The sequence below is a fragment of the Phodopus roborovskii genome, unplaced genomic scaffold, assembly GCF_943737965.1.
Source record: "Phodopus roborovskii unplaced genomic scaffold, PHOROB, whole genome shotgun sequence".
Lineage (NCBI taxonomy): Eukaryota > Metazoa > Chordata > Mammalia > Rodentia > Cricetidae > Phodopus > Phodopus roborovskii.
In genome coordinates, this window is record NW_026126588.1 from 2,665,406 (window position 1) to 2,691,367 (window position 25,962).

The window sequence follows — 25,962 nt, forward strand, 5'->3', positions numbered from 1 at the left end:
AGCAAAATGACAGAAACGTGCCCTAACACAACCAAGCGCTTGCAGCAGCTCGCAGAGGCGCTAGGCAGCAGAGCTGTACGCATGCGCAGAGGCACCCGCCGACCTGTCTTCCTGCCTCTAGAGGGCCCTCGCGGCCTTGGTCCAGCGCCCCTGACCTGACAGCGCGTCCTTCCTTCCCCCACCAAAACTCGGGATATTAAAACTTGGCGCAAACGTCTTTAGGTTTGCAGTTCTAGACTCCGAGGGGCTAGAGACAGAAGCAGCAGAGTCAGTAACTCAGATCCAGGAACTGTCCCGCTCTGGGTACCCAGACTTTCTACCTAACCCCGGAAGTGCCGCAAGGATGGGCGGAAGTGAGGGGCGGTCCGGACTCGGGGGCGGGGTTTGCCTGAGTACCGGGTCCCGAACCCTGTCACTCTCGGCTTCCACCCAGGTGAGGTGTCCGTCAATGGAGCGGCTCCTGGCCCAGCTGTGTGGCACCGATGCGGCGCGACTGTTCCCGCTGTGGGAAGGGGACACCACGGGCCACTGCTTCACTCAGCTGGTGCTCAGCGTCCTTCCCCACGCGCTCCTCGCTGTCCTCAGTGCCTGCCACTTGGGCACCCCAAGGTGGGTAGACCGCCGCGAGCCGCCAGCTCACATCGCCCAGGTGTCAGTGGGACCGCGGAGTCTCTGGAGTAGGGCAGAGGCAGAATCAAAGCTGACTGGGTCACTGCCTTCTCTGAGTCTCAGCAGTGTTGAGAGAGAGGGTCAGAAGAAACAAGGCGTTTAAACAGATACAGTGTGGCACCTGGAGTGTCCTTAAAGTCGTCAGTGCGTTTCTCTTGCAGAGTTTTAAATGTCCAAACACAGCTGCCATGAATCGGAGGCAAACATGGATAAACGTCTTAGCTAAAAACAAACAAAACAAAACAAAAACAAAATAAAAAAGATGACTTGTGTGTAAGTTTTAGGGAGAGTGCACACCACTTCCATCCATAAGACCCTGCTATGCTGTCCCTAGTGTAAAAGCAGATGCTGAACGGAAGCTGTAAGAACAAAGTCAAGACCTTAGAACTAACTTGGCTTAGTGATGTAAGATGTTGGTGCTAAATTGGCCCCGATTTTATATTTAGTTCTTGAATGGCCACGTTGGTTTTTCTCTCTTTTTCAGAATGAGGCAAATGCTTAGAGGACATTAACACAGATACCCGCAGCCTGAACAGATTGATCCAGTCAGGCCAGGCATAGTGGCTTTTGATTACAGCACTTGGGAGGCAGAGGCAGGTGGATGTCTGTGAGTTCAAGAACAGCCAGGGTTATGTAGAGAGACTGCTGTCTCAGAAAAACAAACCAAAATCACACAGTCCTCGCTAGGAAAGGTGGCACATGCCTATAGTCCAAGCTGTACTGGAAGCTGAGACAGGAGGATTATTTGAAGTTGGGCTGGTCTACATAGTAAAACCCTGTTCTAAAGTGACAGAAAACAAAAACAAGCAAAGTATTTTGTTTAGAGTTAAACTTTTTCAGCATCCCGTCTGAGCATAACAGCCTCTAGTGGGTTGTTTTGTTTTGTTGAACTAGAATGTAGACAAGGCTGACCTAGAACTCAGAGCTCTGCCTGCTTCTGCCTTCATAGCACTGGGATTAAAGGAGTATCTCTCTAGCCTCACACTCCAGTTTTTAAAGATAGATTTATTTATTTATTTCCCGAGTGTATGCCTGTGTACTGCATGAGTGCAATGGCTGAAGGAGCCAGAGGAGAGGGCACCGATCACCTGGAATGGGCATTTCAGACAGCTGTGAGAGGGCACCGATCACCTGGAATGGGCATTTCAGACAGCTGTGAGCCACAATATGGTTGCTGGGAACTGAACTCCGGTCTCCTGAAAGGGCAGCCCTCGCTCTTAACTGCGAGCCATCTTCCTAGTCCCCATTTCTTTTCTTTTTTAACAATTGTGTGGATATGAGGGCTCGCCTGCATGGATTTATATGAACTACATGCGTGTCTGGTACTTGGAGGGCAAAAGAAGGCATTGGACGTCCCAGCGCACTAGAGTTAGGAGGGCTGGGAGTCACCATGCAGGTGCTTGGGGCCGAGCCCAGGCCCTCTCTCCCGCGTCTGCCTCCCCTTGCCTGGTTGTCTTGTGTGAACTTTCAATGCATGCTGATACTCACTATATTTGATTTTTTGGCAAAGCTCTGCTATGTAGCCTAGGCTAGCCTGGAACTCTGTATGTGTGTGTAGGCCAGGCTGACTTCCAGCTCATGGAGATCTTTGCATCTCCATCCTGCTTGGTGCTGGGATTGCAAGGGTGTGCCATCATGCCTGGCCCTGTGTTTGATTCCATTTGTGGGGAGAGAAATGTTGAGGTGGCCAATTTTGCCTTAAGCTAACAGTCCTACCTCCCAGCTGCTGGGGTTACCAGGTGTGCTCCACAGGCCCAGCCTGTATTTGAGGATTATTCTTTTCATTTTTTAGGATCTTACTATGTAGTTCCCTGGCTGGCCTGGAACGTGTTAAGTAGACCAGGCTAGCCTTGAACTCAGAGTCCAAACTGACCGCCTGCCTTTGCTTCCCCAGTACTGGGATGCAAGGTGTGTACCTCCACACCTGGTTCTAGCCTGTATTTGATTCTTTTTTTTTTTTTAATGTGTGTGTGTGTGTGTGTGTGTGTGTGTGTGTGTGTGTTCAAGTGTATTCTGTCTGGGGATGGGGGTGGGGACAGACATGTCTGTGGAGCTCTGAAGAGGGCAGAGGAGCCTCTGGAGCTGCCTGACATGGCCACTGGGAACTGAATTCAGGTCCTTGGAAAAAGTAGCGAGTGCTCTCAACTACTGAGACATCTCTCTAGCCCCTGCATTTGATTTAATGTAAAACTTTTGTTTATGAAAAACATTTGTGATGTTAAGGAGATATAGCTAGAACTGAAAGGTGTTTGTTTCTCTTGAGCTAGAAGGTCACCTAGTGACCCACACCAGTCTTTACAGTAGCAGAGTCTGAGGCATTGTAATGTAGGCTCTCCTGTTAAAGGACAAGAGCTGTGTATAAGCACACGTCATCCAAGGATGCTTCAGGCAAGTTTAGGGTACTCTCGTGCGGGCCCTTTTTATAAAAAGTATTTATCTTTGTGTAAAATTTGTGGGTTTTTCTAATGAGAATCTTCATTGTACATACCACCTTAACTCAGACCTGTTAATACCTGTGACAAAAGAATGAATCAGAAAGCCTGTGGGTAGATTAGAAAATGGATTGGGCAATCTGGGAAGGCTTCCTGTAATGCTTTGAGGTTCCAGGGTAAAGTAGGACAGGGATGCCACGCACAGGCCGGGAAGGGAGTTTATTTCATCTAGCTTGTTGGAGGTGATGGGCATGTCTGAGCCTAGAGTCAGCCACGACATGCCTCCTTTACTGTCTTCTTTTTCCCCCAGGACCTCCAATTACATCCTACCTCTCAATCCTGGTTGGCGCCTCCGACTCGCAGCTTCCTTCCTTCTCTCTATCTTCCCGCTGTTAGACCTCCTTCCAGTTGCTCTGCCACCAGGATCACCCCCAGGGCCCGTAGGGCTAGAGGTGCTGGCAGGGTGTGTGACAGCTGTGGCCTGGTTCACCCACAGCCTGGCCCTGTGGGCATTGGTTCGTTCCCCTCATGGCCGCTCCCGTGGACCCTCGGCCTTGGCGCTGGCAGCCTTCCTCCCAGCCCCAGCCCTAGTGCTGACCCTGTTGTGGCATTGCCAACGAGGCACATTTCTGCCCCCACTTCTCCCGGGACCTCTGGGCCGTGTATGTCTTCTCATTCTGCAGCTGGCAGCAGTCTTGGCCTATGGACTGGGCTGGGCAGCCCCTGGGGGGCCACGAGAGCCCTGGCCTCAGGAACCCTTCCTGTCCTCTGAGAGTCAAGAAACAGAGGTGGCTGAAGATGGAGAAAGTTGGTTATCACGCTTTTCCTATGCCTGGTTGGCACCCTTGCTAACTCGGGGAGTCCGTGGAGAGCTCCGGCAGCCCCAGGACATCTGCCGACTCCCCCGAAGGCTGCATCCCGCCTACCTGGCCCGTGCCTTCCAAGCACACTGGAAGGAGGGAGCCCAGCTGTGGAGGGCCCTGTACGGGGCCTTCGGGTGTTGCTACCTGGCCCTTGGACTGTTGAAGATGGTGGGGACCATGCTGGCGTTCTCTGGGCCCCTGCTGCTCTCCCTGCTGGTGGGCTTCCTGGAGGAAGGGCAAGAGCCCCTAAGCCATGGCCTGCTCTATGTCCTGGGGTTGGCCAGTGGAGCTGTGATAAGTACGGTGCTACAGAATCAGTATGGGTATGAGGTACGGAAAGTGACACTTCAGGCACGGGGGGCTGTGCTGAGCATCCTCTACCGCAAGGCCTTGCAGCTTGGGCCTAGCCGCCCTCCTACTGGGGAGGCCCTGAACCTACTAGGCACCGACTCTGAGCGACTGCTTAACTTTGCTGGCAGCTTCCATGAGGCCTGGGGCCTGCCTCTGCAGCTGGCCATCACCCTCTACTTGCTGTACCAGCAGGTGGGCATGGCGTTCATGGCAGGGTTGGTCTTGGCGCTGCTGCTGGTACCTGTCAACAAAGTGATCGCCACCCGAATTATGGTCAGCAATCAGGAGATGCTAGGCCACAAGGATGCACGAGTTAAGGTAAGGGGCTCCTGGGGTCCTTCAGCCAGATGGAGAGTCCCACCCAGCAGCTAAGCAGAGGTGTGTGAGCAGTGTCTCAACTTGACACCACTTTCTTGTCCCTGACTCCAGCTCATGACAGAGCTGCTGAACGGCATTCGAGTCATCAAGTTCTTTGGGTGGGAGCAGGCTCTGGGGGACCGAGTAAAGGCCTACCGGACTCAAGAGTTGGGACGACTTCGGGTCATCAAATACCTGGATGCAGCCTGTGTATACCTCTGGGCTGCTCTGCCAGTTGTCATCTGCATCGTCATCTTCATCACCTATGTCCTCATGGGGCACCAGCTCACTGCCACCAAGGTGAGAGCTGGGGAGGGGCCTTCGGGTTACTATTGCTGTGATGAAGTGCCATAACCAAAAGCAGCTTAGGAAGGAGAGGGTTTATTTCAGCCCCAGTCCCAGATAACAGTTCATCATCAGAAGCAGTGAGGGCAGGAACTCACGCAGGTAGGAACCTGGAGGCAGGAGCTGATGATGCAGAGGCCACGGAAGGGAGCTGCTCACTGGCTTGCTCCCCATGGCTTGTTCAACCTGCTTTCTTCTAGAAGCCAGGACCACCAGCCCAGGGATGGCGCCACTAACCATGGGTTGGGCCCTCCCCATCAATCACTAATTAAGAAAGTTGCCCTACAGGCTTGTCTACAGCCAGCTTTTATGGAGGCAGGGTCTCATTCCCTCCTCTCCAATGACTCTGGCTTGTGTCAGGTCCACATAAAACCAGCCAGCGCAGAGGGAGAGGATGGCCCTAGGAAGAAATGAGAAGGGCTAGTACTGAGCAGAAATGTGGGCTCAGGCCCTCAGTGTTAACTGTGGGTGGGGAAGAAAGAGGACCCTGGCTGCCCTGTCCCTTTCCAGCAAATGGGGTACTCTCTGAGGGGAGTTCTTCTGTGATCTTAGATATATATATAGCTCTTTGTGTGTGGGAAGGAACTCCCTTCTTCCTCTCCCCTATCTTCAGCTTCCATTCAGGCCCAGACGTGGGGTTAAGTCCTTTTGTGGAAAAGTGGTTTTTCTGTTTTCATTTTTTAAAGGCAAGGTCTCCCTGTATAGCTCATGCTGCCATCTAACTGGGGTTGGAACACTCTATTTCTATTGACATAGTCTTTGGGGCAGGGGACCCATAATCTAGTGTTAGGTCTGGCCTTTGTTTTCACTTGGAGGTCATGGAAAGTCTCCAATGAACTAGGTTATGTGCTTATTATCAAAAGAAACTTGGGGGTTTGTGAGCAGTTCCTCGTCAGAGCCCGTGCTTACCATGTGTGAGAGTTCGTAGCTCCTCATCAGAGTCTGTGCTTACCATGTTTGAGGAGGCTCTGGATCTGTCTCCGCATCAAACATAGTAATCTGCAGCCAGGTATGGTGGCACATGCCGTTAATTCCAGCACTTGGGAAGCAGAGGCAGGTAGATCTTTGTAAATTAGAGGCCAGCCTGGTCTACAAAGCAAGTTTCAGGACAGCTGGGGCTGTCACAAAGAGAAACCTTGTCTCAAAAAAACAAACAAACAAAAATAGTAACCTGTATTCTTAAGGAACATTTAGAATTTCTAGGATTCTTAGAATGGCCATCTCTGCCTTTTTTGGGGGGTGGGGGGTCAAGATAGGGTTTGTCATTGTAACCCTGGCTGTCCTAGCACTTGCTCTATAGACCAGGCTGGCCTCTGCCATTTCTAACCCCAGGGTGGCACAGCCAAGTCCTCAGCCCTGCTGCTGTCTTGTTTTTGCTCTGTAGATGTGTCCACAGGGCTGCTCTAGAGCGAGGCTCAGGTAAATGCCCTCCCTCACCCCACCCAGGTGTTTACGGCCCTGGCGCTTGTGCGCCTGCTCATTCTTCCTCTCAACAACTTTCCCTGGGTGATCAATGGCCTCTTGGAATCCAAAGTGTCCTTGGACCGGATCCAGCGTTTCCTAGACCTTCCAAACTACAACCCTGAGGCCTACTACAGCCCTGGTAAGGGGAGAGGGGCTAGAGGGAAGAACCCAGAACATGGTGAGGGGGGGTGATATCTTTTGTTTTAAGACTTACTTTATTTTCTGTGTATAAGTGTGTATCTGAGTGTGTGTATGTACACCACATGTGTGCAGATACTCGTGGAGGCCAGAAGAGGGCGTTGGATGCCTTGGAACTAAAGTTAGCAGGAGTGTGCTTTATGGTGTAGATGCTGGGAACCAAAGTGGGGTCCTCTGGAAGAGTGCTCGTAACCACTGAGTCATCTCTCCAGCCTTAGCCTTTTGGACACTGTGCATAGAAATTTCCAAAGAAGTCAGGAACAAAATCTAGACACAACAGACTCGGGCTGAATTAGCTATGGGCTTTAGATGAGGGATAGGTGACTCCGTGGCATGCCACTGTTTACCCACTACATCCCAGCAGATGAATGGTGGATGAGGAGCATAGGATGAGTGGCTTCCCCCCTGTTCAGATCCCCCCACAGAGCCATCCACAGTACTGGAGCTGCATGAAGCCCTGTTCTCGTGGGACCCGATTGGAATCAGCCGGAAGACCTTCATCAGTCACCTCGAAGTGAAACAGGTTTGTGGGAGAGTTCCCGGGAAGCAGCATGCCCAAAGGGGGTACACAAGGACTAATGCAGCTCTACCGGAGGGGAGGGAGGGTGGGGCTTGGTGTGCAGGTTCCAATCTGAGGGAAGATGACCCCTTATGCAAGCATCTCATTCCTCCATCCCATCTTCTCACACTGGTGATGCCCCTCCCAAAATAGATGGCTCACACCCACTTAGTCCACAGGTTTGACTCCTCTCCAGTGTTCCTTTCCAGCTGCAGGGCTCAGAACCGACCCCGGGGCTTTCCCCCATCATTTCAGGCTGGGAACCTGGGACACAGGGCAAGTAGCCCCTTCCAGGGACTTTGGCAAATAGCTTAGGTGGTCCCCCATTTAGTCTCATGAAAAAAAAAAAAAAAGCCATGCGTGTGACTCCTGACTCTGGAAAGAGCTCATAATGGGACGTTCAGGCAAGACTGACAGGACAGTGACTTCTTTATTCTGGTCCTGAGTTTCTGCTCTCCTGACCTTTGTCTAACCTCTGCCCCATGTCTCAACCCAGAGTTCTCCAGAAGTGGCTGAATGGCCTCTACAACGTTTGGCTCACGTTTCTGGCTTTTGTTGAATGTTTTAGTTTTCTTCTTAGTTCAGGCAAGACAAGGCTATAATTTTTCAAAGGAATTTTACTAATGTGTTGGGTTTTTTTTTTTTTTTTACATATAGATAGATGGAAGTAATAGAAACCCACTGGAGCTAGCTTAAGCAAACAAGAATTTGTAATAAGAATACGTACATGAATCAGAGTCCAAACAAGAACGCAGATCTTAGAAGCAGCCCAGAACCAGGCCTCAACTTGTAGCGCTCTTGGCTCTCTGCCTGTGTATTGGCCTCATGCTGTCTGTGGGCTCTCCAGTGAGCAGAAGTGTGATTGCAGCCAGTCTTCCAACTTGTAGACTGTAGCCAAGAAGAAAGAAGCTGCCTGAGACTGGATCCCTCACTTCCAGAAAGATCAGAGACCAGCCTGGTTGCCCACTTGCAGAGAGGTCAGCCCTGACTTGCACAGTGTGGGCATCATGGACCAAGCTGCAAAGGCCCCTGCACGTTCTTAGATTTTCTTCATAAGCCAGGAAACAGCTCTGGATATAGCAACTAAGAAATGAAGGAAGAACAGAATGTTTTCAGTTTCAGACCTCAGGAAGGCATGTTGCAGAGTGTTGCCTTTTGCCCACTGTGGTGGGAACTGTACCCTGACCCTGTGGCCCCAGAGACAGGGACCCCTCCTCCCATGCCTGCCTCAGCAGTCTGAGGGAGTTCCCCTCCTCTCCGGCAGGTCTTGTTCCCTCAGAGGCCTTTACAGGTAGTGAAATTGAGGCTGAGCCTCAGTTTCTCTGAGGCAGAGGCAGAGGCAGAGGCAGGCGGTCACTGGGGCCCATGTTGTTTAAGACTTAACTGAGGCCCAGACAGGCACCAGTGCGGGGGGGTTCATCAGTTCAGAACGCCATGAGGGAGTCTGTTGCCCCGACCGTTGTGTCCTCTCCCTGCAATCAGGCAGTTCTAATGTGTGGCTTCCCTGCAGGGCATGCTTGTGGGCATCGTGGGGAAGGTGGGCTGTGGGAAGAGTTCGCTGCTGGCCGCCATCACTGGGGAGCTCCACAGGTAATGAACTTTCAGTGTGCCCCTGACTCTGGCTTCACTGTGCACCCATTCCCTGGGTCCCTGCTGTATATAGGAATGACTTGCTTAAGTGTGTATGTGTGTGTGGAGGGGTGAGGGACACATGTACCAAAAAGGGCAAAATTTAGCCCCTTTCTAGGGAGGGTTCAGCCTGGAGATGCAGAGGTCGTCCAAGTAAATCTGGGCTGGGATGTAGCTCAATTGGAAGAACACTTGCCTAACTTGTACGGAAGCCTTGAGTTCGATCCCTACTACCCCATAGAACTGGGCATAGTGGTATAAATCTATCATCTCAGCACTCAGGAGGTGGAGACAAGAGGATAAGAAATTTAAATCATCCTTGGCTGCTCAGCCAACTCAAGGTCAGCCTGGGACACATGAGATCCTGCCTCAAAAAACCAGACAAAACTAGCTAAATAAATGGAGCAGGGAGTCATTGTCACACTAGATCAGGGGTCCTCACCCTTCCTAATGCTGTGACCCTTCAATACAGTTCCTCATGCTGTGGTGACCCCCAGACCATAACATTATTTTTGTTGCTATGTCATAACTGTAATTTTGCTACTATTGTGAACTGTAATGTAAATATCTGTGTTTTTCGATGGGCTTGGGTTTGAGGCGCACAGGTTGAGAACCGCTGAAGTAGAGTCATTGTGTTAGAAGATGGGGGGGGTGAGGATGAGCCACACCTGAGTTCCACAGCGTCTGTAGGACACTGCTGGGCTGCAACCACACAACTGCTTTCTCCATTCCATAGTGAGCCTACAGCTAGAACCCCTGACCTTAGAGGCTGCCAGCCACATCTGAGGGAGCTTCCGGGAGATAGGGCCTGGGCATGCAAGGACTCAAAGAGGAACTGGTCCCCATGCTGCCCTGGCTCTCTGCAGGCTCTGCGGGTGGGTGGCTGTGTCAGGGCTGTCCAAAGGCTTTGGACTGGCCACCCAGGAGCCCTGGATCCAATGCGCCACCATCCGAGACAATATCCTCTTTGGGAAGACATTTGATGCCCGGCTGTACATGGAGGTGCTGGAGGCCTGCGCCCTCAATGATGATCTCAGTGTGAGTCCCTGTCTTGATACCCTCACCTTCCTGCTTTCCCATATGTCCCTAACACTCCAGACTGGACTTACTTCTCTGGGAAGGGCTGCACGGGTGTCACTCGACACTAGAGCAAGCAGTCAGCCTCTGGGTTCCCCTGGAGTGTTCAGCTGCTTGGTCTCCACCTGCCTGGAAGGCCCAAGGAGGATGCCGAGGGTGTTGCACACAGAAGCTAGAAGAGCCTGAGGCCTCCAGAACTAGGCTCGGGTTCTCTGCGAGGCTTGCCTCCACCCACCCAGGAAGGTTTGGAAGAGTTGAGGTCTTGCTTAGAATCCTTGGGAAATCTGCTGAGCCCATTAGATTGCCCCAGAACCGCAAGCCAAGTGCTAAACGCATCAGAGAGAAATCAGATTTTTCTCGTGAATTAATTCTCCATCCAGTCCCCATGGTCCCTCTAGGACTGTTGTTACCACCAGCCCGCTCAGATAAATATGGAACTTCCCTGGGCTGGAGGCCTTTGATTATGATCAAAGGGCAGCTTGTGCCCCTTTATCATTTGCTGCACATCCTGTGGGCAGGATGGTTAACCTACCTATGCTCTGGTCCCATCTGTGAAGAGGAAAGGATGCCGACTTTATAAGATCGGGCTTCAAATGATACAATTCCTGAATACTTTTGTTCTGCTGTGATAAATAAGACACCATGGCCAAGGCAACTTACAGAAGAGAGAATTTATGAGGCCTGACAGTTCCAGAGGGTTAGTCCATGACCGTAGCAGAGAGCATGGCAGCAGGTGGGTAGGCGTGGCGTGGCGTGGTAGGCGTGGCATGGCACTGGCGCCGTAGTGGAAAGGTCTTCTCTTGAGACAACAGTCACAAAGCAAAGAGAGCTAACTGGGAATAACATTGGCTTTTGTGCTTCAAAGACCGACCGACTGCAGCAACACACCTCCTCCAACGACGCAATGCCTCTTATCCTTCCCAAACAGTTCCCCACACTGGGGACCAACGATTCAAACAGATGAGCCAGGGGCCCATTCCCATTCGACCACCACAGCCTAGAAGGTGTTAGTACATAGAAAGTATTCAGTGGCGGCCAGGTATTGGAATTGGGTTTATCCCCTCATCCCAACTGAAGGGCAGTCTCAAGCTTATACAGCCTTTTGATCTCCGCGTTTTCTCCCTTTCCCACAAAGGGGCAGGAAAATGTGGGTGTGGGGCGTTTGTTAACCACTAGCTGTCTGTTCCTTCAGATCCTGCCTGCTGGAGACCAGACAGAGGTGGGCGAGAAGGGCGTGACCCTCAGTGGGGGACAGCGGGCCCGGATTGCACTTGCCCGTGCTGTCTACCAGGTAAATTACGGTAGTCGGGGTGTGTGGGTTGATAGGTCAGGGGTGTGGAAGTGGTCTAGCACTATGTGAGCTTGGCTGAGTGGAGGCTAGGAATATTTTTCTTTGCATCTGGTTTCTTCCTCCCTCACTCTGTGTTCCTAGTTATTGGCTATCCTGCCCCCTATTTTCAGTTTCAAAGCAAAAATAAAGGCCTGAAGTACCGGGTCCCAGCAAACAAAGCACCTGACCCACATCTCTGACTTCAACTCGATTGGAGGGAAGTCTGTCATGTATCATCTCGTTCCCACTATTGTAGACTTGTTCTCACCCGCCATTTCTGATTGCCTTGAGACCTGGGCCTAGGAAAGCCTCTGAGCCTAGCTAAAGAACTCGGGCCATGGTGCCTGCCATGCCCATTCTGTCCAGGAAAAAACATTCTATCTCCTTGACGACCCTCTGGCTGCTGTGGATGCAGATGTGGCGAACCACCTGCTACACAGGTGCATCCTGGGAGTGCTAAGCCATACCACCCGGCTGTTGTGCACCCATCGCACTGAGTACCTGGAGAGGGCAGACATGGTGCTGTTGATGGAGGCCGGGCACCTGGTGCGAGCAGGTAGTGTGGTGGAGGAAAGGCTCAGCCTGGTGTGATGTGGGGGTGACAGGTGGAGCATCTCCTGCAGAGCAGACCCTTCCAACCTTCCACACACTGTCTGGGTGCAGCTCTCAACTCCTCCTGCCCCCGCCCCAGAACCAGCAAGAGAAAACAGGAGGATGGGGCGGGGCGGGGCGGGGCAGGGCGGGGCGGGGGTGGGGTAGGGTAGGGAGCATGTGTGGCAAGGAACCCAGGCTCTTAGAACTTAGCTGCCTGGGAGCTTTGAGAGCAGTCATGTGGCTTCAGAGAAGTGACCTGAAGGAGCACCCTTCTTGTAAGAAAAGAACCACAGGGCTCTGATGGATTATGGGCCAGAGGGGCATGGCCACCTGCAGAGCTCATTGGCCAATCAACAGGAAGAAGTGAGGCCCAGCTGGGACATCAGGAACTTGAGAACGTGGGAAGGCTCTGCAGTAGTGACAATGACTCCAGTGCAGGTGCAGGGGGGCGGGGAGGTGCTCACTCATGGCTGTGGAACTTCTGCTGGCTACAGTCCAGGTGCGCAGCAGTGCACCTAATGGGCCCTACTCAGATGGGCCAGGGAGAATGGCCAGAGAGACGGGGAGGTGGATTACTCACACATTTAGAAAGGCCCGGGGTAGACCCATAGCAGCCTCCTCCCCTCTTCCTTCCAGGGCCTCCCTCTGAGATTCTACCATTGGTTCAAGCTGTCCCCACAGCCTGGGTTGAGGAGGAACAAGTGACTGACTCAGGTATGGCCCAGAGGTGGGAGGAAGGGCCTAGAATTAGACCCTCTTTCTTTGTGTCTACATGTGTGTCATAGAAGTCATGAGGCAGGGTCTCACTCCACAGCCCCGGCTGGCCTTGAACTTCCTAAGTAGCCTAGATCGGACTCAAGAGATTCCAGGTGTGTGTCACCACACACGGGAAAGTTTGGTGTCTACTTTGTTTTCCCTCAAGGTCCTAGGAGTAAAACGCAGGGCCCTGTCCCACTCGTCAGAGGCTGGGCTGCCCAGCCCCTCTCCAGCCCTGAGCTGCTTTCTTTGTGTGTGTGTTTCGGGACAGGGTTTCCCTGCTTTATCCTGGCTGTCCTGGAACTCACTCTGCTTTTTATCAGCACACAGTGGAAATGTTTTTTAAAGCCTGTCCGCTCTTGTAAAACATTCACATATCAAGCATCGTTCCTCTGAGGCCTTCCTGATCCTCACAGGCAAGTTGCTATCAGCAAGGGACCTAGAGAAAACAACCGAGGGGCCGGAGGCGGAGGAGAACGCATCGGGTCGCCTGGTGCAGGAGGAGAGCAAATGCACGGGTGCTGTGGCCCTGCATGTGTACGGAGCGTACTGGAGGGCCATGGGCAGCGGCCTGGCCATCGCCACCCTCCTCTCTCTGCTTCTCATGCAAGGTAAGCCCATCCCCGGAAGGTCCTTACCTGCGCCCCTCCACCGCATCCCCAGCCATGCTGTCCAAGGGTTCATGGCTATGTTCACCTTAGACTCACCACAAGCTTAGAACCTTACCATGCATAGACAACAGTTGATTAAAAAAAAAAAAAAAATGTGCCCCAGTTCTACGGATTCCAGTGGTCAGCTAGACTTAGTACTCCATCGTAGTCTTCTTTTTTAATTAAAAATGTTATTTTCTGTATGAGTGTTTTGCCTGCCTGCATGTCTGTGCACCTTATGTGTGCACTTGGTGCACACAGGGGTCAGAAGATGTCAGGGCCTCTGGAACTGGAGTTACCCAGATGGTTGGGAACTATCATGTGGGTGCTGAGAATTGAACCTGGGTCCTTTGTAAGAGCTGCAGGTGCTCTTAACTGCTGAGCCAGCTCTTCAGTCCCTATAATAGTCATCTTTTTGGTTTTACAAGACAGGGTTTCTCTGTGCTAACAGTCCTGGCTGTCCTGGAACTTGCTTTGTAGAGCAGGCTGGCCTTAATTAAACTCACTAAGACACGTCTGCCTCTGCCTCCTGAGTGCTGGGATTAAAGGTGTGGGCCACCACTGCATAGTCATCTTTTTAAAAGCTGTATTATTATGGTTTTGAGACAGGGTCTCACTGTGCAGCTCAGGTTGGTTGGTTTGGCCTTGAATTTGCAATCCCCCAGCCTCAGCTTTTGAGTATGGAAATGATAGGTACGCACTACCACACTGCGTTTCTACAGCTATCTTTTGAACTGCCATCTAGGCAAGTTCCAATCTGCAAAACTGACCATGTTGTCCAGGGAGCTGATGGGTGACAGGCTGGGAACAGGGTACAATAGGAAGGACCAAGGGTGGAGTGCAGGAGAGGGAGTCTCCGCTGCAGACAGAGGATGTGGATGTCTGAGTAGAACCAAGCAGATGAGTCTTTGCAACTCCTCCCTTCCCATCCATGCCCAGCCACACGCAACGGTGCTGATTGGTGGCTCTCTTACTGGCTCTCCCGGCTGAAGACAGCCAGGAATAGCTCCAAGGAAGGTCCGGCTCCTTCCAGCCCAGGCTCCGCAGCTGACTTCTCCCTACCATTGCTTCTCTCCTCCTCCAGAAACTTCTAGTGAGTGGCTGCGGCTGGGAGCAGGTCTGGTGCTCTCCCGTAACCGCTGGGGAGGAAGGGCAGGCTTGGAGCTGTGTCTCTTAGAGGGTGGGAAGGAAGAGGTGACCCTAGACAGGGGAAGGGACCCCTGAGTGAGCCTTCTCTGGGTTACCTATGGTTCCCTCCTCACTACTCAGCATCCCGCTGTGCAGAGCTGCTTCCAATGGCTCCTCGGATGTCCACTTCTACCTCACCGTGTACGCGGCCATTGCTGGCGCCAACTCGCTCTGCACCCTCCTCCGGGCAGTGCTCTTTGCAGCAGGTGCCCTCCAAGCAGCTGTCACACTACACCACCGCCCGCTGCATCGGCTCCTCACGGTGAGTACGGATGGCTTTGAGTCTAGTGCCTTCAGCCTGTCGGTTTTCAGCCACAAAGGTGAATAGGAGAACCTTCCTCGGAATTCCACCTTGGACTTGAGGTGCCCAGGCTTGGCTTTGTGGTTCATGCAAGGCCCGTCTTCTCTTTTGTGTTCTTTCTTTCCCTTTATGTCCGTGCTGTTTGTATTTCCCTTCCCTTCCTTAACAAGCAACCTTACACGGGCATTTCATGTTACCTCTTTTTATTTGTCCATTACAGAATGCCTGTGTTTTATGTGCACGTGTATTTTTAAATTTTTATTTCTTGTGCATGTATTGTTGTTATTGTTGTTGAGAGTGTCTCATTACACAGCTCTGGCTGACCTGGAACTTACTATGTAGACCAAGTTGAGGCAGGAATCTTTTGAGTTTGAGGCCAGCCTGGGCTACATAGTGGGCTCAAGAGCAGCCTGTGCTAGAGTGAGACCTTGTCTTTGAAAAAAGTAAAATTAAGATGCATTGCTATTGTTCATTTTGTTCCTTGCTTTCTCATCTATACAGTAAGAATTGAATTGATTGACATATGGGACGTGCTTAAGGTAATGCCTGGCACCAAATAAGTGCTCATTTAGTTAATATTCTATTTCATTTTATTGGCAACAGGCTCTCACTAAACACTGTGAGGAAAGGCCAGTCTGGCCTCCAGCACTTGATCCTCCTGCCTCTGCCCTCCTGCGTAGTGGGACTATAGGTGTGCACCACCACACCCAGGCTCATTTAGCTATTATCATTCCCGAGCCCTTTCTCAGCCGGCTATGGTCTCACAATAACCGCGTTTTACAGGGAGGGAAGTAAGAGCTGAGCAGTCCGTGAACCTGCCACTGTTTGAATCTGCCTAAGCTTAGGGAGCAGACACCCACTGTTCTCCCTCTCCTCCATGAGCCAAGGAAGACACTGGACTCTGCGGGAACTAATTTCTCCTAAGTATGCCCTGGGAGTCACTTCCAGGACATTTGATTTAGTCCCTTGCCTTACGTAAGACTGTCCCCACTGTAAACGCAGATGAAAGTAAAGAAAGAAAAAATGGGAAGAAAAGAATAGTAACCGGGGGAGGCTGTAACTCCCAACTGTAGTCCAAGTAGCAATTACTGAGCACTTAAGCCAAGCATCCTGTGCGTCACATAAGGGCTTTAATTCTGGTAGCAGTCCTGTGACATAGGGTTCCATTATTAGCCTCACTTTTTGGTTTTGGAGACAAAGGTCTCTCTATGCAACTCTGGCTGCCAGGTACTTGCTGTGTAGACCAGGCTGACCTTGAACTCACAGAGATCCACCTGCCTCTGCCTCCTGAGTGCTGGGTGTGTGCCACCAAGCCTGACTGCCCCATATTTCTTAATACAGATTGCGTGTAGATGTCTTATGGAAAAGTGAGAACTCCCTAGAGTAGGAGGAATAAGTACCCTGTTGGCTCCATTTTTAAGATGAGACTCAGTACCCTTGGAGAGAGAAACACATTACTTGCCTGGGGTCTCATGTCTCCTACGTGTCAGGCCTGGAATTCATGTTTCAGTCAAAGTCCACCTGAGCTTTGGTTGGGTTTTGGTTTGATTTGTGTTTTTGACATGGGTTTCTTTTTGCGTCTGTCCTACTACATAGTTGAATGGCCCTGAGTGCCTAGTTCTCTTCCTTCACCTCTAGGTTCTGGGATTCTATGCATGAACAGACATGGCCAGGCTCAGAACCTGGGTCCTTGACCACACCTTTAACTGGCAGGGCCACTCTCCAGCCAGTCACAGGCAGGGCTTTCCTCCTGACATCTAAGGCTCACTTGCTGGCCTAAAGTGCCCGTCTTGTAGAGAGAGTAGCTCTTTTCTTGAAGGAGCGGTAAGCATGTCCAACCCAGAGGGTGGTGAATGCTTCATGGCCTTGTTGGGCTGCCACTGGCCTGAGGAACTGGATCTTTCTTTCCTTGAGATAGTTCCCTTCAAGTTCCACCAATTCCTGTATTCCCACACTTTGGGGGGTATGTTTTTCTTTTTCTTTACTGCAGGCCATGTTTCCTACCTCACCCCTCACCAAGCTGCCCATCCATCCATTCTCTTCAGCCCTTGACCTTGCCCAACCACCTCCCTCTTCCAGGCACCAGTGACTTTCTTTGACTCCACGCCCTCAGGCCGAGTCTTGAACCGCTTCTCCTCAGATGTAGCCTGTGTGGACGACAGCCTGCCCTTCCTCCTCAACATCCTGCTGGCCAACTCTGTGGGCCTGCTGGGCCTCCTGATTGTGTTAGGTTCTGGTCTGCCCTGGCTGCTGCTGCTCCTGCCACCTCTGAGCTTCATCTACTACCGAGTCCAAGGCCAATACAGGGTCTCCTTCCGAGAGCTGCGGCGCCTGGGCAGCCTCACCCTGTCTCCGCTCTACACCCACCTAGCTGACACCCTGGCAGGCCTCCCGGTGCTCCGGGCTTCAGGGGCCACCTACAGGTACATCTCCCAGCCAGAGTCAGGAGGGTGCGGGGGGGGGGGCAGAAGAAACGAGGGAGCATACAGAACAGGGGTTAGAAGTAAAGGGGCCTGTCCTCCTCGGGGAGACAGAGGGCGAGAGGACACTGGGGAAACCCTGAAAATCAGGGGAAACTAACGTGGAGCAGGGTGGGTCTGGTCAGCCTCCGGGAAGGGTGCAGGGAAGGGGTGAGGTCAGTGCAGCAGGGGAGTGGCTTCCCTTCCTTCCTGGTCTCCTTTAGGTTTGAGGAGGAGAACCAGCGACTCTTGGAGCGAAACCAGAGGTGCCAGTTTGCCTCCTGTGCCATGGTGCAGTGGCTGGACATTCGACTGCAGCTCATGGGAGCAGCAGTGGTCAGCGCCATCGCGGGCATCGCCCTGGTGCAGCACCAACAGGGCCTTGCCAACCCAGGTAGCACCCTGGGACCGTCACCCTGCTGCAGGAGTAGCTCACTCCAGAGAGCACCCTGGGCCCCGTCACCCTGCTGCAGGAGTAGCTCACTCCAGAGAGCACCCTGGGGCCCGTCACCCTGCTGCAGGAGTAGCTCACTCCAGAGAGCACCCTGGGGCCCGTCACCCTGCTGCAGGAGTAGCTCACTCCAGAGAGCACCCTGGGGCCCGTCACCCTGCTGCAGGAGTAGCTCACTCCAGAGAGCACCCTGGGGCCCGTCACCCTGCTGCAGGAGTAGCTCACTCCAGAGCTTTGAGCAGACCCCCGGGCACGTCTCCTTCCCCCATCCTGCACCATCGTCACCCCCATCCCAGAGTAGGTTCCCTGTGAGGAATGTTCCAGCACTCCGTCGTCACCTCACTTTAATCTAAGAAAGCCACAGGAGTGGTGGGCCTGGGGCAGACCGAGCCTTCTGTGGTCATCCTTTCCGTGCGCCTACCCCTAGCCCTTCTACTCTGCCCTGTCCCTCCTTAGTCTCCTGCCTGCCCTTCCACCCGGCCTTCTCTGTCATCTGCCCGCCCCTCTGCCTTGAACGCCCACACACTGCTCCGTGCCCAGGTGTCCCTTACAGATGCCATTCCTCCCCCTAGGGCTGGTGGGCCTTGTGCTGTCCTATGCCTTGTCCTTGACGGGCCTGCTCTCGGGCCTGGTGAGCAGCTTCACACAGACGGAAGCCATGATGGTGAGCGTCGAGCGGCTGGAGGAGTATTCCCATGACATTCCCCAGGAGCCCCAAGGCGTGCCACTGCAGGTAAGTCCGCCCTGCCGCCCCAGGCTGGAGTTGCTGGCCCTGGGGAGGGGTGGGGTGGGGAGGGGTCCTCCAGTCTTCCCAGCTCCTTTCCTTTAGCTCCTTGCCGTCTTCACATTCCTGAACCTCGTCACTGGCCTACCACCATTTTCTCTCCCCTTGCTATCTGTCACACCAGCCACTCTTGGTTCATCCCCTCTTCCCATCCTCCGACTCTGTCCTCGTCACCATTCTTTCCTTACCCCTTTCCCACAGACACCCCAGCAGGGCATCAGGTGGCTGACCCAGGGAAGTGTGGAGTTCCAGGACGTGGTGTTGGTGTATCGGCCGGGGCTGCCAAATGCCTTGGACAAGGTGACCTTCCAAGTGGAAGCTGGAGAAAAACTGGGCATTGTAGGCCGCACCGGCTCCGGCAAGTCTTCCCTATTTATGGTGCTCTTCCGGCTGCTGGAGCCCAGCGCAGGGCGGGTGCTGCTAGACGGTGTGGACACCAGTCAGCTGGAGCTGGCTGAGCTCAGGTCTGGGGGACAGGTGGTTGGGGGGGGGGAGGGCGGTGGGAACTACTCTGGAAGGGTGTAGGGAAACTCAGGGCAGCCAATCAGCAGAAAAGGAAGATGAGGTGGACAGGAGAGGACAGGTAAGCTGTGACCCTGGCTTGAGTGCATCTCCATCTTCATCTTCTTGCATTTCCCAGAATGCACCTTCCATTCCAAACATTAGCCATTGGCTTCTAAAGCAGAGCCTCTCAGGAGCCCGCAGGCCTCAGGTTTGGCAGGCAGTAAAAGGGCAACTTGGGGCTTGGGTCAGTTGTACTTGGCACAAATGACCTCACCTGAAGCTGTAGATGCCCCAACCCATTCCCAGTTTAACTTAGCATCATTTCCCCCCAGTTCCACAACACGGAAAGGCTAAAGAACCTTCATCCTAAGCCCACAGCTCCCTGCCCTGCCTTCTCTGTCCTGTCTCAAGTTGTGATGGTTTTCTCTATGGCTCGACCTTCTAGCTCCTTGGCTCCCTCCCACTTAGAAGCACCTCCATCCCATCCCCACTCTTCACTAACTGCCTCACCTCTGCTGTCTCTGGGGTCAGTACCACAGTTCAGCCCGCTGGTTCTCTGGCTTTGTAATCCCTTAAGGCCAGAGTCCAGGCCTTTATCTCCTTGGCACTTCTTACAGTATAGTGGCAGTGTTGTTATAGGCATGTGGCTGACTAATGATTTGCTGGATAAAGGTAGGGAGCAGCGGGAGAGATATTTGGGTCCCATCCCCAGATTTCCTTAGAAGTGCCAGGCCCCATAGGTAAACCCGTGCCACGAGACGATGGGCACATCTCCAGCCTGGCCCGCATGTCCTTGTTCCCCAGATCCCAGCTGGCCATCATCCCCCAGGAGCCTTTTTTGTTCAGTGGAACTGTTCGAGAGAACCTGGACCCCCAGGGCCTACATGAGGACAGGGCCCTGTGGCAAGCCCTAGAGCAGTGCCACTTGCGTGAGGTGATCGTTGCTGTGGGTGAGTTCTGGGCGCTGGCCTGAGGAGCATCTGAGATGCAAAGGGCGGCCCAGCGGCAGTGGAGATGCTCTGCTCTGCTTCCAGGTGGTCTGGATGGAGAGCTGGGTGAAAGGGGCCAGAACTTGTCCCTGGGACAGAGGCAGCTGCTGTGTCTGGCCAGGGCTCTTCTTACAGATGCCAAGGTAAGACAGCAGGAAGAGGCGTCCAAGAGGCAGGGATGTGTCGCGGGAGAGTTCCCAGGGAAAAGCTGGAGGTGGGGGACTGTAGCTAGGTTACCCTCTCCCTCTCTTGCTTCCCCTCCGTGTGGTCCAGATCTTGTGCATCGATGAGGCCACAGCAAGTGTGGACCAGAAGACAGACCAGCTGCTCCAGCAAACCATCTGCCAACGCTTTGCCAACAAGACAGTGCTGACTATTGCCCACAGGTGTGAGAATGCTCCGGGGCAGCAGAGGCACAGACCTCTGACCCTTGCAAGGACATCCCCCCCCCCCAGGGAGAGCAGACTCCAGGGACAACATTGAGTTAGGCAGGGGGTCAAGGCCTGGGGACCTCAGCTCCTGTTCCTTCAGGTACCGCTCCAGGCCCTCTCGGTAGCATATTATCTGGGAAAACATTACCATTCTTCCCATAGCACAGACTCAGGGACTGTAACCGGTAGGGGACAAGCCTTTGCAGTCTGCAGGGGTCTGGAGGGAAATCGGGTCAGCTTTCTCTTTAGGGCACTGTACCCCATCTTCTCTCACACAGGCTCAACACAATCCTAAACTCTGACCGGGTGCTGGTGCTCCAAGCCGGGAGAGTGGTAGAGCTGGACTCGCCCTCTGTCCTACGCAAACGGTCCCAGTCACTGTTCCAGCAGCTACTACAGAGCAGCCAGCGGGGAGCCCACTCCCTCCCTGCAGGACCCTGAGCCTCTGTGGGGCCCTCTGCTCCTTCCCGCCAGGGCTGCCTGCTTACATTTCCTCTGTGGTTCTACCTCTCCTCCACTTCCCCAGATGGAAAGGCCACCCTGGTTTCCTCCATGCAAGCCACACATAGGTGGGTTGAAGGTTCCGGCTTCCTCAGAACAGAACTGGCCCACTATGGGCCTCTTCACCCAGAGCCCTGGACCAGTTTTTCTTCCGTAGAAGCCCATTTTCATTTTCATAATTTTATTTGATAAAATTCCTATCTTACATTCTGTGTTTTTAAAAAAATAGTACTTCTGGTGTGAGGCTGAAATCCCCTGGAAGGGTAGAGCAAAGCCACGGGCTGGTGAGGAAGGACCTCCAGTCTGACGTGTTAAGAAGATGCGGACAGACGGGGCCAGAGAGCCCCTGCCTCCATCACAGGGCTGTGGTCTTGCCAGGCTCAGAGGGCAGGTCTGGTGGCAGAGGGCATCCTGCTGGCAGCATGCTAACCTGGCACTCCTGATCCTGCCGAGCTGGGGCATAGTGTGGGACTGGGAGGCAACAGGGTCCAGTGGGGCATATGCCCCTGCGCCAGGCCCTCAGGGTCAGCAACACAGTGGCCAGGACCAGGGCAGCAGTGAGGGACCCAAACACCACCAGGGCCACCAGGCTAGACTCACCTAGCCCAGCATCCTGCCTCCGCACCACCTCCTTCACCGAGATCCTCAGGGGGCCTGCCCCTGCACTGTGGGGGGCTGGCCCTGTGGCAGGTGCAACTACAGCTGAGGTGGGCACTTGTGGGCCCACGGTGGCAGGGTCTGGGGCCCGTAGGACAAGCTCACAAGTCTTGCCACCGTAGCCACTGGGGCAGAGGCAGTCAAAGTCATGGATGCGGTCCCGACAGCGGGCCCCTCTCTGGCATGGGCGGCTGGCACAGTCGTCTAGGTTGATGGTGCAGAAACGTCCAGCAAAGCCCTCAGGGCAGAGGCAGGAAAAGCGGTTTATGCCATCAACACATGTGGCACCATTAGCACAAGGTCGCATCAGGCAGTCATCCACATCCATCTCACAGCGGGCACCCATGAACCCTGCCAGGCAGCGGCATGTGAAGTTGAGGGCAAAACCCTGGTTGTCCTGGCACTGCCCACCATTCCGGCATGGGGCGCTAAGGCGGGAGAGAACATTGGTGTCACCTTGCCGGTCAGTGTCCTGACCACTGACATCCCTTTCTTCCTGTGTCACCTTGGGCTGCCCCTTCTGAGTTTCAAATAACCTTATTTTTAAAACCGTGTGGGTAAATGAGAGAGCCCAAGCAGTTTGGTCATGTAATGGTCAGGCTGGAAGTCAAGAGAAGTGCTCCGTGTTATGTGCATGGGCTCTTAGGCCAGTAGCGGAGGGAGACAGGGAGACGGGGCAAGTCCAGCCCTGTGGCCGTTTCATAATGCGCAGGAAGAGCCAGCTCTTGAGGCTGCATGTCTGCTTTTGTGGGGAAGGAAAGGGAATCCCAGGAGCCTCTCTCCCCATGCCACCCTCCCGCCAAAGCACCATCTGTGTGATGAATAAGGTTTAAAATCTGGGGGGCTAGAGAGTTGGCTTAGTGGTTAAGAGCACTTCTTGGTGCAGAGGACCTGGGTTCGATTCCCAGCACCCACACAGAGGCTCACCATCTCCTTGGGTACCAAGTGCGGATGTGGTGCACAGACATATGCAGGCAAAACCCTCATACACATAAAATAGAAAGGAAATGTTGACAGTGTGAGCCCGACACACTACCCCAGCGGGGTCTGCCTCTCAGCCTTCTGCTCTACTGATAGTCCTGCCTTTCCCCTCACCACCAGATTCTAGTCTAGCTTCCCCAGGGTCCCAGCACTCACCCTGCCTGCTCACAGGGTCCAGCCTTCCGCTCACAGCTACGCCCATGGAAGCCTGGCGGGCACACACAGTGATGCTCGCCACCTCCATCGTACACGCACTGGCCTCCGTTCCGGCATGGTGACTGTGAGGCACACACGTGCTCGTCTAGAGGGGACATAAGAAGAGGGTGGGACAGCCCCTCACCTCTGGTCCCCAGGACCACTGGGGACCAGCTCTAACGCTCTGCGAATGTGGCTCACACTCTAGACCCAGCCCCTGGCCAGTGTGGTATGCTGGGGAAAGCTATACTGAAGTTGGGTTCTGGAAGTTCCTGGCTTCAGCTCTGGCTGCCTGGATCAAACTGGATACAGCCCTTCTGTGGACTGTAATTTCATCATGTTTAAAATGGGTACAATTTTTTTTTTTACCAGCTGTCTTTCCAACATCACAGGATGAGATCAGTAAGGATATATTATAGGATTTGAACAAGACACAGTAGGTGTTCAGTAAGTAGTAAATATTAACGGATGTTCTAGAACACATGGGCGCTATAGCCAATAGCTCCTCCATCTTACCTTTGTCACAAAACTTTCCTGCCCAGCCACTGTGGCAGATGCATTGCCAGGGCTGGTGGCAGGTACCGTGCTGGCAGCCGGGCATCCTCACACAACGCTCACAGTACAGCCCCTCCCAGCCTGGGTCACATCTGGTGGGGGAAAAAACACAGAATCAGGGTGTGTGTGTGTGTGTGTGTGTGTGTGTGTGTGTGTGAGAGAGAGAGAGAGAGAGAACCAGAGCTTTTAGGACTAGTAGGATATACAACAGCCCCAAAGGGAAGGCAGACCAGCCCCAGGTAGGTGGAGGACTATGCAGACAGACACCTTCATTCAAGTTCAGCACCTACATTTAATCTAGCTTTTCATAATCTGTTTTCTCACGTGGAAGCTGAGAAAACACCTCCCTTGAAGGGTGTTAAACGAACCAGTGTCTGTAAAGGCCTCTGGTGCCACCCCTGGAGTGTCTGGTGACACACATCTGAAAGAGTGAGTGACCTTCTGAGGTCACCAGGACTGTCTTCCTGGTGTTTTATTTTGCTTGTCAGAGCCAGGTGATTTTTTAATAAGTCCTCCAAGGATGTCTAGTTTCAAATACTACACTTGAGCTCACTTCTTGTGTCCAAACGTTTCTGTAGCAGGATTTGCCCACTCTGGCCTGGTGAGCCGAATGCAGGACTCCCTAAGAAAGCACCCATCCTCCCTGAGCCTTTCTTCCCAAGCAACACTTCTCTTCATTTTCCTCTTTCCTGTGGCTCCCGGTCTCTAAACTTCCAAGCTTCAGGCGTCTCCACCGGCACCATGAGGGACCAAAGCCCTTGAGAGAATAAAAACTCGGGTATCCAAGCTCTCCAGTACAGGGCAAAATGAGATAAGACGGGGTAGGGGGACTCTGGTCATTCTGCTGTGTGAAAACAGACAATAAGGTCTTAAGCGCCTAGACGCTGTTTCGGGTTTTTGACCTGCTCACAGGTATGGAGAGGCGAAAAGTGGGAGCGCGTGTGCAGAAGTACCTGCAGGAGCCGTCAGGAGCACAGCAGCCGTGGGCCGGGTCACAGTGGGAGCTGCAGTCATCCGCTGAAAGAGATTGGTGTAGTAGGTGTGAGTCTGGGTCAGGGTCTAGCTTCCTGGGACGCGGTACTAGGCAGAGGTTTCCGGAGTTAGACTCGACTCGCCAGCCAGACGGCTGCAGTGCCGTCTCTAGCCGGCAGAGGTCAACGTGCCAGCGAGGTCGGCTAACCGGGCCTCGACCGGATCCCTGGGGCGAGCTCACCTCTGGCTGGCTGGCTGCTTGCCCCCAGGATGCACAGCAGGCACATGAGATGTAGGCAGCGGCAGCCGCTGGGCATGGTCAGTTCCGGCCCCAGGAGGGACGGACGGACGAACGGTCAGACGTGTAGACACCTGTGGGATGGCACTGGCTAGGAGGCGGCCGGACCCTGGGATAGCGGCACTGATACTGGTTCCAAGTGACAGGAGCCGGAGGAGAGGGACTCCACGACTGAAGACCGGGGTGGGGAGCGAAGGGGCAGAGGCGAGGAAGGAAGGAGCAGGCGAGGGAACCCCTCAGCCAGATCTGCGGGAAAGAGGCCGAGGATGGGCAGCGGCCAGCGTGGCCGCAGCGCGGGAATGGCCGGGGCTGGGATCACGGTCCGGGTGGAGGGGTCCGCAGGGATGGGGACAGCGCTGGGAGGCGAGCGCGACGGGACGTGGCAGCCGGGGGAAGGAGGAACAGCTCCCACGGCCGGTCCGCAAGCGTCTCCGCCCGGGTCCTCCGACACCCACCCACCCGGGCCTGGCTCTCATCCCCCTGCTCGCTCCGCCGCGCTCGGGCCTGGGGTCCCCACGCGCGCCCGTGTCCTCCTGGTTTCTCACCTCCGGTCGGGAGGCGACGCGTCCCCGGGGCGCAGAGTCGAGCGGGATCCGACGGGCTGGGCCGAGGGCCGCCCCTAGCTGGCCGCGGGGCTCGGCGCCGAGGTGGCTGCCATGCCGGCCGAGCGCTCGGGAATCTGGGGCTGCAGGCGACCCCGAGCGGCGGCGGCGGCTCCTCGCGCGCGCTCGGCCCCCTGCCAGGGGCGGCGTGTGCCGGCGGAGCCCGCCCCTCCCCTCCCGCCGCCGCGGCCCGCCCCGCACCGACTGCGCCCCGCGCCCACCCCCGCCGCGCACGGCCACACCTCGCGCTGCCACTCGTCCCTGGCGCCCCCAGCCTTCCTCGCCCCCTACTTCGCCCCCCCCAGCCCTCCAGTCCCCCCCAGCCTCGCCTTCTCCCTCCCCCCCCCCGTCCCCGCGGAAACCAGATTATCAAAGGAACCGAAATGGGCAGGCAGGGTAAAGTGCTGGCGGAAGGTAAGCGTCCTCCGGTCTTCCCATCGCCCCCCCCCCCCCCCCCCCCGCCGCTTGCCCCCACTCTGCCCCTCACCCGGGCCCCGCCTCCGCGCGCCCCTGTCTGCTGCTCATCATGATCCTCATCGGCCCTTCGCGGTTCTCGTGTTTTAGCCGGAACACACTGAAGACAAGCTCCTGTCACCAGCCCACGCCTCCTAGGCTGGCAGAGCCTTCGTCACTGGCTTCGTAGGTCAGCGCCTGCTCGCTGTTGGCTTCTTTCTTTCTTCGTTACCTCTTCCAGGATGGACCATACCTACCTAAACAGCGTCCCAGTGTACCCTCCATCCTTTCCTTGGTCTGCTCGCAGTCTTCTGAGCCCATTCCTTTCCAAGTCCACCCCTAGGAAGCTTGCCTTGACTAGACTGCT

General features: G+C 54.3%; 2 protein-coding genes across 3 annotated transcripts; one reads left to right on the forward strand and one right to left on the reverse strand.

The window, feature by feature from the left end:
* The first annotated feature begins 401 nt into the window (after window positions 1-401).
* Abcc10 (ATP binding cassette subfamily C member 10) lies at window positions 402-21,089 on the forward strand. Its single transcript, XM_051204329.1, has 21 exons — window positions 402-609; window positions 3,412-4,633; window positions 4,745-4,972; window positions 6,464-6,659; window positions 7,093-7,202; window positions 8,749-8,828; window positions 9,734-9,905; window positions 11,137-11,235; window positions 11,641-11,830; window positions 12,505-12,582; window positions 13,041-13,235; window positions 14,214-14,367; window positions 14,544-14,724; window positions 16,843-17,186; window positions 17,447-17,616; window positions 18,246-18,406; window positions 18,659-18,921; window positions 19,766-19,911; window positions 19,996-20,093; window positions 20,224-20,336; window positions 20,660-21,089. The coding sequence occupies exons 1-21, from the start codon at window positions 449-451 to the stop codon at window positions 20,820-20,822; spliced, it is 4,524 nt and encodes a 1,507-aa protein (XP_051060286.1). The 5' UTR covers window positions 402-448; the 3' UTR covers window positions 20,823-21,089.
* A 128-nt stretch (window positions 21,090-21,217) lies between these two features.
* On the reverse strand, window positions 21,218-25,730 carry Dlk2 (delta like non-canonical Notch ligand 2). Of its 2 annotated transcripts, XM_051204507.1 has the most exons (6): window positions 25,086-25,234; window positions 24,484-24,614; window positions 24,224-24,287; window positions 23,232-23,362; window positions 22,677-22,821; window positions 21,218-21,967 (listed from the first exon to the last, which is right to left on the reverse strand). In XM_051204507.1, exons 2-6 carry the CDS (start codon window positions 24,557-24,559, stop codon window positions 21,238-21,240), a joined length of 1,146 nt encoding a protein of 381 aa, XP_051060464.1. In that variant the 5' UTR covers window positions 24,560-24,614; window positions 25,086-25,234; the 3' UTR covers window positions 21,218-21,237. The 2 variants fall into 2 exon arrangements, 1 of the variants encoding a protein (XP_051060464.1); XR_007835787.1 differs by lacking the exons at window positions 21,218-21,967; window positions 22,677-22,821; window positions 23,232-23,362; window positions 25,086-25,234 and adding an exon at window positions 25,630-25,730 and having other exon boundaries at window positions 24,164-24,287.
* Window positions 25,731-25,962: the final 232 nt, after the last annotated feature.

Coding starts and splice junctions, on each gene's coding strand:
- Abcc10 (XM_051204329.1), top strand. CDS start 449: ATGGAGCGGCTCCTGGCCCAGCTGTGTGGCACCGATGCGGCGCGACTG. Junction 8,829..9,733: donor ATCACTGGGGAGCTCCACAG/GTAATGAACTTT, acceptor GGCTCTCTGCAG/GCTCTGCGGGTGGGTGGCTG. Junction 20,094..20,223: donor CTCTTCTTACAGATGCCAAG/GTAAGACAGCAG, acceptor CGTGTGGTCCAG/ATCTTGTGCATCGATGAGGC.
- Dlk2 (XM_051204507.1), bottom strand. CDS start 24,559: ATGCCCAGCGGCTGCCGCTGCCTACATCTCATGTGCCTGCTGTGCATC. Junction 23,363..24,223: donor GCTCCTGACGGCTCCTGCAG/GTACTTCTGCAC, acceptor TTCCCCCACCAG/ATGTGACCCAGGCTGGGAGG. Junction 21,968..22,676: donor GGACCCTGTGAGCAGGCAGG/GTGAGTGCTGGG, acceptor CTCCCGCCTTAG/CGCCCCATGCCGGAATGGTG.